At 41.1% G+C, this 10694-nt stretch overlaps 1 protein-coding gene across 2 annotated transcripts in view; it reads left to right on the top strand.

Moving 5' to 3' along the window:
• The first annotated feature begins 8527 nt into the window (after positions 1 to 8527).
• SIRPB2 (signal regulatory protein beta 2) overlaps positions 8528 to 10694 on the top strand; it is a 37663-nt gene continuing 35496 nt past the window's right edge. For both annotated transcript variants that reach the window (XM_049869507.1, XM_049869509.1), the window contains exon 1: positions 8528 to 8952. In XM_049869507.1, the coding sequence (XP_049725464.1) occupies positions 8817 to 8952 (136 nt within the window). In that variant the 5' untranslated portion in view covers positions 8528 to 8816. The remainder of the gene's footprint in view (positions 8953 to 10694) is intronic.

Below are 10694 nucleotides of genomic sequence, written 5' to 3'. Positions count from 1 at the left end.
CACTGAAAGCCTGAGCTATTTTTCAGAAAAGACTGAGTTAATCTAAAAGTGAATGAGGGTGGTTTACGGAGTGCTTACCCACACACCTTACATGCAACCATAGTTTTATTCCTGTTTTACAGATCAGGAAACTGAGGCACAAAGTCTTACCTAATTGTCCTACGATCACACAGCCAGATACGGGTAGAGCCAAGATTGAACCCAGAAAGGTCTGAACCTGGAAAGGCCTACAATAGCTCTAATTGCAAATTTAAGCTTCCCTTCCAGATAGGGAAACCTTGGTGGCACAGCGGTTAAGAGTTCAGCTGCTAACCAAAAGGTTGGCAGTTTGAATCCACCGGCCACTCTTTGGAAACCTACGGGGCAGTTCTACTCACCCTGTAGGGCCACAATGAGTTAGAGTTGACTCTACGGCAACAGATTTGGTTTTGGTTTTTTTCTTCCTGGTAGCCACCATGATGGGGCTCCCGTGGGAGTTTAGACAAGTTGTAGAAAATTAAGATGCTACAAACAGAAGTTTTTGGGCAATCTGAGTGTGCTAGATTTGGACCCCAGGAAACAGAGGTTTAGAAGGTTGCCCATAATTATACACTTAGGGATAAAGGCTGTGCTTTCCCTGCACTGCCAAAAGGAAGCTTCCAGGAGGCAGGGTGAAGATAGCAGAGTAGTCAGACACTTTTGGTGAACCCTCTTACAACAAATACCTGAAAAAAAAAAGTGAAACAATTATATTTATGACAAGCTAAGAGCCTAAACATCGAAGGCAAAGTTAGAAAATGGACTGAGCAGCAGGGGGAGGGAGAGACAGTTCAGGAGCGGAGAGGAGTTGCCAGACCTGAATTGCCAGGAACCCCCAGGCACCAGTCCTGGGAGCGACGGTGGTAGCGTTAGTCTGCAGTTTCCTCAGGAAGAAACAGCCACCCGCACAGCCTACTCACACCTCCGGAACCAGAGAAGAATAGCGCACTCAGCAAAAGCTAAGTACTTATGTATATTTTACCATGCCACCAGCCCCCAAGCCGGCTTCAGTGGCTGTCAATTTCCCTGGGCCTGAGATAGGTCCTGCTGAGCACTCTGAGCCATTCTGCTGGCCTTGGAAAGGGGATAAACTCACAATTAGGGGAAAAGATAATCTGCCAGCTCCACTAACCTGGAGAGCTCAGGACAGAAGCAGCTCCTGCCCAGGCATAAATGGCCCATGACTTTGAATATCTTTCCCCCCTGCATGGACCTGTGTGAGCCTATTTCAGGAGAATAGGCCCTTGTTGGCGGACTGCAACTGTTTCAGCTGTGCAGTAGAGAGGTGGGTGTTTGATGTTTGACACCACTTTGCCTATTAAACAGAGTCCTCACCCACCCACATCAGGGGCCTAAGGACTAGTGGCTCCACTCAGGTCACCCAGCCACCTGCGACAGAAGTCCGAGAATAACTGGTACCTCCCAGTCCTCACAACCAAAAGCATTGGGTGCCCATGGTCCATCTGTAGAACCCACCCACCTGTGCACTCAAGGGAACAGTCCGCTTTCCTCACAGACACTCAGGGGATGGTTGTCAGCCCCCTGCCTTGTTCAGAGCATGAGCCCCTGCTGCAACCAGATACTGGTACCTACACCAGTCACCTCTGCCTCCTAAGACTGTAGGACAGGGCTTCTACCACATACTTGATGATCAACTACCTGGACACCTGAGCTGAATCCATACAAGAAAAATGAATGGACTCCTAGGCTGATATACGTGATAACAGCTCTAGCCATCTGACGACAGGACATTACAGCTTCAAAGGTGAAAATAATCAAGCTAGCTCACTGAAGCAACCTATTTGGGCATATCAAAACAAAACAAAGCAAGAAGCTAGGATACAGTAAGCAAACATAAAATAAACTAATACAATAACTTATTGATAGCTTGGAGAAAAAGTCAATATCAAATCACATAAAGAAGCAGACCATGATCACTTGAACAAGCTCTCAAAACAGAGAATCAAGGGATCTTCTGGATGAAGGTGCATTCCTGGAATTATTGGATGCAAAATACAAAAGATTAATATACAGAACTCTTCAAAACATCAGGAATGAGATCAGGCAATACACAGAACAAGCCAAGGAACACACAGATAAAGCAGTTGAAAAAATTAAAAAGGTTATTCAAGACCATAATGAAAAATTTAATAAGCTGCAAGAATCCATAGAAAGACAGCAATCAGAAATTCAGAAGATTAACAATAAATTACAGAATTAGACAACTCAATAGAAAGCCAGAGGAGCAGAATTGAGCAAGTGGAAGGCAGAATTGGTGAGAATGAAGATAAAGCACTTGGCACCAACATATTTGAAGAAAAATCAGATAAAAAAAAAAAGTTTTTAAATGAAGAAAACTTAAGAATCATGTGGGACTCTATCAAGAGAAATAATCTATGAGTGATTGGAGTACCAGAACAGGGAGGGATAATAGAAAATACAGAGAGAATTGTTGAAGATTTATTGGTGGAAAACTTCCCCGAGATCATGAAAGATGTGAAGATATCTATCCAAGATGCTTATTGAACTCCACATAAGGTAGATCTTAAAAGAAATTCACCAAGACATATTATAATCAAGTTTGCCAAAACCAAAGATAAAGAGAAAATTTTAAGAGCAGCTAGGGTAAACAAAAAGTCACCTACAAAGAAGAGTCAATAAGAATAAGCTCGGACTACTCAGCAGAAACCGTGCAGGCAAGAAGGCAATGGGGTGACTTATATAAAGCATTGAAGGAAAAAAATTGCCAGCCAAAATCATATATCCAGCAAAACAGTCTCTCCAATATGAAGGCAAAATTAGGACATTTCCAGATAAACAGAAGTTTAGGGAATTTGTAAAAAAACAAACCAAAACTATAAGAAATACTAAAAGGAATTCTCTGGCTAGAAAATCAATTATATCAGATGTAACCCAAGACCAGAACACTGGACAGAGCAATCAGATGTCAACCTAGACAGGGAAATCAAAAAATAAATCAAGATTTAAAAAATGCTCAAAACAGGGAAATGGCAATGTCACTATGTAAAAGAAGACAACATGAAAACAATAAAGAGGGACTAAGAAATGTAGTCATAGATCTTTCATATGGAGAGGAAGACAAGGTGATATAAAGAAATAAAATTTAGGTTTAAACTTAGAAAAATAGGAGTAAATATTAAGATAACCACAAAAGAGACTAACAATCTAACTTATCAAAATAAAATACAAGAAAAACAAAGTCAACAAAAACAAATAAGAGGAAAAGTCAATATATAAAGATAAACTGCTCAGCACAAAAAATTAAGTGGGAAAAAGAAATTGTCAACAACACACCAAAAAAGACATCAAAATGACAGCCCTAAACTCACACCTATCCATAATTATGCTAAACGTAAATGGAATACATGCATCAATAAAGACACAGAGAGTGGCAGAATGGATAAAAAGAACACTCTCCATCTATATGCTGTCTATAAGAGACACACCTTAGACTTAGAGACACAAACTAAAACTCAAAGGTTAGAAAAAAAATATAGCAAGCAAACAACAATCAACAAAGAGCAGGAGTGGCAATATTAATTCCTGACAAAACAGGCTTTAAAGTTAAATCCACCACAAAGGATAAGGAAAGACACTACATAATGATTAAAGGGACAATATACCAGGAGGATATAACCATATTAAATATTTATGCACCCAATGACAGGGCTAAAAGATACATAAAACAAACTCTAACAGCATTGAAAAGTGAGATAGCTCCACAATTATAGTAGGAGACTTCAACACACCAGTTTTGGTGAAGGACAGAACATCCAGAAAAAAGCTCAATGAAGACGCAGAAGATCTAAACGCCACCATCAACCAGCTTGACCTCATAGACATTTACGGAACACTCCACCCAACAGCAGCCAAGTATACTTCCTCTTCCAATGCACATGGAACATTTTCTAGGAAAGACCACATGTTAGGTCATAAAGCAAGCCTTAGCAGAATTCGACACATCAAAACATTACAAAGCATCTTCTCTGACCATAAGGCCAGAAAAGTAGAAATCAGTAACAGAAAAAGCAGGGAAAAGAAATCAAACTACTGGAAACTGAACAATACCCTGCTCAAAAATGACTAGGTTATAGAAGATATGAAGGATGAAATAAAGAAATTCATAGAATCCAATGAGAATGAAAACACTTTCTATCAGAACCTTTGGGACACAGCAAAAGCAGTGCTCAGAGGTCAATTTATATCAATAAATGCGCACATACAAAAAGAAGAAAGGGTCAAAACTACAGAATCATCCCTACAACTTGAACAAATAGAAAGAGAGCAACAAAAGAAACCCTCAGGCACCAGAAGAAACCAAATAATAAAAATTAGAGCAGAATTAGATGAAATAGAGAACAGAAAAGCAATTGAAAGAGTTAACAAGACCAAAAGCTGGTTCTTTGAAAAAATTAACAAAATTGATAAACCATTGGCCAAACTGACAAAAGAAAAACAAGAGAGGAAGTAAATAACCCGAACAAGAAATGAGATGGGCAATATTGCAACAGACTCAACCGAAATTTAAAGAATCATATCAGATTACTATGAAAAATTGTACTGTAACAAATATGAAAACCTAGAAGAAAAGGATGAATTCCTAGAAACACATTACCTACCTAAACTAACACAAACAGACGTAGAACAGCTAAATAAACCCATAACAAAAGAAAAGATTGAAAAGATAACCAAAAAACTTCCAACACTGCAGTTCTAACAAACTTTCAAAGAAGAGTTAACACCACTACTACTAAGGGTATTTCAGAGCATAGAAAAGGACGAAACACTCCCAAACTCATTCGATGAAGCCAGCGTATCCCTGATACCAAAACCAGAAAAAGAAACCACAAAAAAAGGAAAATTACAGACCTATATCCCTCATGAATTTAGATGCAAAAACCTTCAACAAAATTCTAGCCAACAGAATTCAACAACATATCAAAAAAAAATAACTCTCCATGACCAAGTGGAATTCATACCAGGTATCCAGGGATGGTTCAACATTAAAAAAACAATTAACGTAATCCATCGTATAAATAAAACAAAAGACAAGAATCAGATGATTTTATCAGTTGATGCAGAAAAGGCATTTGACAAAGTTCAACACCCATTCATGATTAAAAAAACTCAGCAAAATAGGAATAGAAGGAAAATTCCTCAACGTAATAAAGGGCATTTATACAAAGCCAATAGCCAACATCATCCTAAATGGAGAGAGTCTGAAAGCATTCCCCTTAAGATTGGGAACCAGACAAGGATGCCATTTATCACCATTCTTATTCAACATTGCGCTCAAAGTCCTAGCCAGAGCTATTAGGCTAGATAAAGAAATAAAGGATGCCGAAATTGGCAAAGAAGAAGTAAAGGTATCTCTGTTTCCAGATGACATGATCTTATACACAGAAAACCCTAAAGAATCCTCAAGAAAAATACTGAAACTAATAGATTTCAGCAGAGTATCAGGACACAAGATAAACATAAAAAATCAGTTGGATTCTTCTACACTGATAAAAAGGACTTTGAAGAGGAAATCACCAAATCAATACCATTCACAATAGCCCCCAAGAAGATAAAATACTTAGGAATAAATCTTACCAGAGACGTAAAAGACCTATACAAAGAAGAGTAAAAGACATTACTGCAAGAAACCAAAAGAAACCTACATAAGTGGAAAACATACCTTGGTCATGGATGAGAAGACTTAACATTGTAAAAATGCCTGTTCTACCAAAAGCAATCTATAGATACAATGCAATTCTGATCCAAATTCCAACGACATTCTTTAATGAGATGGAGAAACAGATCACCAACTTCACATGGAAGAGGAAAAGGCCCAGATAAGTAAAGCATTACCGAAAAAGAAAAACAAAGTGGGAGGCCTCACTCTACCTGATTTGAAAAGCTATTATACCACCACAGTTGTCAAAACAGCCTGGTACTGGTACAACAACAGATACATAGACCAATGGAACAGAATTGAGAATCCAGACATAAATCCATCCACATATGAGCAGCTGATATTTGACAAAGGCCCAAAGTCTGTTAAACGGGGAAAAAACAGTCTGTTTAACAAATGGTGCTGGCATAACTGGATATCCATCTGCAAAAAAATGAAACAGGACCCATACCTCGCACCATGCACAAAAAATAACTCAAAAGGGATCAAAGACCTAAATATAAAATGATAAAGATCATGGAAGAAAAAATAGGGACAATGTTAGGAGCCCTAATGCAAGGCATAAACAGTATACAAAACATTGCTAACAATGCAGAAGAGAAACTAGATAACTGGGAGCTCCTAAAAATCAAACACCTATGCTCATCCAAAGACTTCACCAAAAGAGTAAAAAGATTACCTACAGACTGGGAAAAAGTTTTTAGCTATGACATTTCCAATCAGCGCCTGATCTCTAAAATCTGCATGATACTGGAAAAACTCAACTGCAAAAAGACAAATAACCCAATTAAAAAATAGGCAAAGGATATGAACAGGCACTTCACTAAAGAAGACATTCCGGTAGCTAACAGATGCCTGAGGAAATGCTTAGGATCATTAGCTATTAGAGAAATACAAATCAAAACAACAACGAAATTCTACCTCACTCCAACGAGGCTGGCATTAATCCAAAAAACACAAAATAATAAATGTTGGGGAGGTTGTAGAGAGACTGGAACATTTAGACACTGCTGGTGGGAATGTCAAATGGTACAACCACCTTGGAAATCGATTCGGCACTTCCTTGAAAAACTAGAAATAGAACTACCATACAATCCAGCAATCCCACTCCTTGGAATATATTGTAGAGAAATAAGAGCCTTTATGGGAACAGATAAATGCACATTCATGTTCATCGCAGCACTCTTTACAATAGCAAAAAGAGAGAAGCAACCAAGGTGCCCATCAACTGATGAATGGATAAATAAATTATGGTATATTCACACAATGATGAATCTGTGAAACATTTCATAACATGGAGGAATCTGGAAGGCATTATCCTGAGGGAAATTAGCTGCAAAAGAACAGATATTGTACGAGGCCACTATTATAAGAACTCGAAAAAAAATTTAAACAGAGAAAAAAATATTCTTTGATGCTTACGAGAGTGGGGAGGGAGGGAGGGAGAGGAGGGAGAGGGGTTTTCACTAATTAGATAATAGATAACTATTTTAGGTGAAGGGAAAGACAACATGCAAAATAGGAGAGGTCAGCATAACTGGACTAAAGCAAAAGCAAAGAAGTTTCCTGAATAAACTGAATGCTTTGAAGGCCCAAGAAGCAGGGGCAGGGGTTTGGGGACCACGGTTTCAGGGGACAGCTAAGTCAATCGGCGTAGTAAAATCTGTTAAGAAAACATTCTGCATTCCACTTTGGAGAGTGGCATCTGGGGTTTTAAATGCTAGCAAGCAGCCATCTAAGATGCTTCAGTTGGTCTCATCCCACCTGGAGCAAAGGAAAATGAAGAACACCAAAGACACAAGGTAATTATGAGCCCAAGAAACAGAAAGGGCCACATAAACCAGAGACTACATCAACCTGAGACCAGAAGAACTAGATGGTGCCTGGCTATAACCGATGACTGCCCTGACAAGGGAACACAACAGAGAACCCCTGAGGGAGCAGGAGAGCAGTGGGATGCAGACCTCAAATTCTAGTAAAAAGACCAGACTTAATGGGCTGACAGATACTAGAAGGACCCCGGAGGTCATGGTCCCCAGACCTTCTGTTAGCCCAAGACTGGAACCACTCCCAAAGCCAACGCTTTAGGCAGGGATTGGACTGGACTATGGGATAGAAAATGATATTGGTGAAGAGTGAGCTTCTTGGATCAAGTAGACACATGAGACTATATGGGCAGCTCCTGTCTGGAGGGGAGATAAGAGGGCAGAGGGAGTCAGAAGTTGACCGAATGAACACGAAAAGGAAGGGTGGAGAGAAACTAGGAGTATATAGCAAGATGTATATAAATTTTTGTATGAGAGACTGACTCAATTTGCAAACTTTCACTTAAGGCACAGTAAAAATTAAAAAAAAAAAAATGCCTCCCTGGGGCAGTCATGGGAAGAAGTCCTTCTTCTTAAGCAAAGGCCACCTCCTCTTTTTCCTACGCATTATGAATAATGATGGCTAATAGGTTTAGCCTTTACATTGTGCTGAGCCCTCACAAGGTCCCTGGGTGGCACAGTTTACACTCCACTACTAACCTAAAGGTTGGTGATTTGGACACGTCCAATGGCACCACAGAAGAAAGACCTCGTGATCTGCTCCCATAAAGGTTACAGACAAGAAAAACCCTAGGAAGCTCAGTAATACATGGGGTCCCTATGAGTTAGAATCAACTTAATGGCAATGGGTTTGGCTTTTTTTCTTTTTTTGAGCCCTCCCACTCATATCATCCTCAAAACACCTTTCTGAGGTTGGGACTGTTACTTAGCCCATTTTGCAGACAAGGAAACAAAGGCTCAGAGATGGCAAGATGATTTTTACAAGGCCACACAGCCATGAAGTTGCAGCCGCAAGGTTTGATGCAAAGTTGGCCTAACTCCAGAATGCATACCCTTGCAGCTGTGCCCTCGCCCCCCGCTAGGTGCCTAGGACAAGGCTTGTGGCAAGGGGTCATTATGGCTTTGACCATGATTACAAGAACCACATTCATGACACAGAAGCCGGAAATCCCTCCACCCAGCTCCTTCCTCTTGCGCCAGAGCCTTCTCCTGCTGTGGTGAAAACACTTCCCCAAGTAGCTGTGGCCAAGAGAACAAGAAACAGCCTTGTTCACATGCTCCACCGTGGACTCCAGCACCCACCAGACAGCAGAACAGCAGTACCGTGTGCCCTCGCAATGCCCACCTCTCCCCGCCTGGTCCACTTGACTTGCTTCCACCTGTTGCTGGCACTGTTCCTTGTCTTCTCAGGTGAGTGGGGGCTGGGACAAAAGGGGATCCACCCCTGGCTGGTCCCCGAGAGGGTGCCAGGTGTTCGGGCACGCCAGAAAGAGCTGGGCCCCACCAAGGTGGAGTGGGGGCAAAGTTGGGAACTTTCCCGACTCCAGCAGAGGGTAGACTTGTTTCTGAAGAAGCAGCACTTTCTTGGAAGGTAGCATAGCAGAGTGGTTAAGCGCCCAGGCTCTGGACTCCCAGCCAACTGAGCTCTGACTTGGAACTTGGGTGCCCACGTGACAGGCCACAGCTCTGTCAGCTTCAGTCTCCTCTTCTCCAAAACAGGGTTGCTAAGAGGACCGTTCCCGTAAGGATGTTGTATTAAATATAAAATCCCTAAGGCTGAGCCCACCACTACCCCCATCAGTTGCTATCTAGTCGACTCCAACTCATGGTGATCCCATGTGTGTCAGAGTAGAGCTGTGCTCCAAAGGGTTTTCAGTGGCTGTTTTTTTGGAAGTAGATAACCAGGCCTTTCTTCCAAGGCACCTCTGGGTGGACTTGAACCTCCAACTTGTGAGTTAGCAGCCAAGTGTGTTAACCATTTGCACCAAACAGGGACTCCTGGCTCAGCCTAGGACTGGCTATATAATTTGAAGGGCCCAGTGCAAAATGAAAAGGTGGAGTTTCTTGTTCAAAAATTCTCAAAAAATTCAAGACAGCAATAACAGAGCATTAAACCAAGCACAGGACCCTGTAAGCACAGGACCCTATGTAACTATACAGGTTGCACACCCATGAGACAAAGCTGGGTGCAAGTCTTACCACTGACTGGTTTAACTAACATCTCTCTGGGTCTCAGTTTTTCCCCTCTGTAAAATGGGGCTGATAATAGGCCCTACTTTGTGACTTTGTTAGGGGTATTCAATGAGATAAGACATGTAAAGTATATGACCCAAGGTAAAGATTTAACAAATGTTGGTTACTATAGTTACCATGTTTGTTTTAATTTGAAGTCAGGCTGATTTAGCTCCTGAGCCTTGGGGTTCCTAGGTTCAGCTCAGCCTCTGGAAAATGCTGGATCCACTGTTGGATCAACCAGGGAGATGGTTGACTCTCAGTAGGCTCATTCCTTTTCCTGCCCATCTGGGCCTCAGCTCCAGGCCCTACTGAGGTCTAGATTTTGTTCATCACATCCCAGACCCCCAGGGTGGTCTACCCCAGGAAAGGCCTTGGGGGGACACAGGTATGCAGTTGCTCCACTGACTTGGGGCATCACTTAACTTTTCTTGATTATAAAATGTGAATCGTAATTCCTAGTCACTTTTTCCACAAATAGGTGTCCCTGGATGGCACAAAAGATTACATGCTTTGCTGCTAACTGAAAGATTAAAAGTTCGAGTCCACCCAGAGGTGCCTCATAAGAAAGGCCTATTGACCTACTTCCAAAAAATCAGCCATTGAAAATCCTGTGGAGCACAGTTCTGCTCTGAGACACATAGAGTTTCCATACATTGAAGTCAACTCAATGGCAACTCGTTTTTTCGTTTATTCCACGTATACTTTTAAGCACCCACTGTGTGTATGATGGTTACTGTTATGTTTCAACTTGGCCATGATTCTCAGTATTATGTAATTAGCCTCCATTTTGTGATCTCCTGTAGGTAATTGTCTTAGTTATCTAGTGCTACTACAACAGAAATACCATACGTGGATGGCTTTAACAAAGAGAAATCTATCCTATCACAGTCTACTAGGCTAAAGTCCTAATCCAGGGT

The sequence above is a fragment of the Elephas maximus genome, chromosome 25, assembly GCF_024166365.1.
Source record: "Elephas maximus indicus isolate mEleMax1 chromosome 25, mEleMax1 primary haplotype, whole genome shotgun sequence".
Lineage (NCBI taxonomy): Eukaryota > Metazoa > Chordata > Mammalia > Proboscidea > Elephantidae > Elephas > Elephas maximus.
Note: the sequence above shows the minus strand (reverse complement) of the source record. Positions and strands in the feature narration are given on the sequence as shown.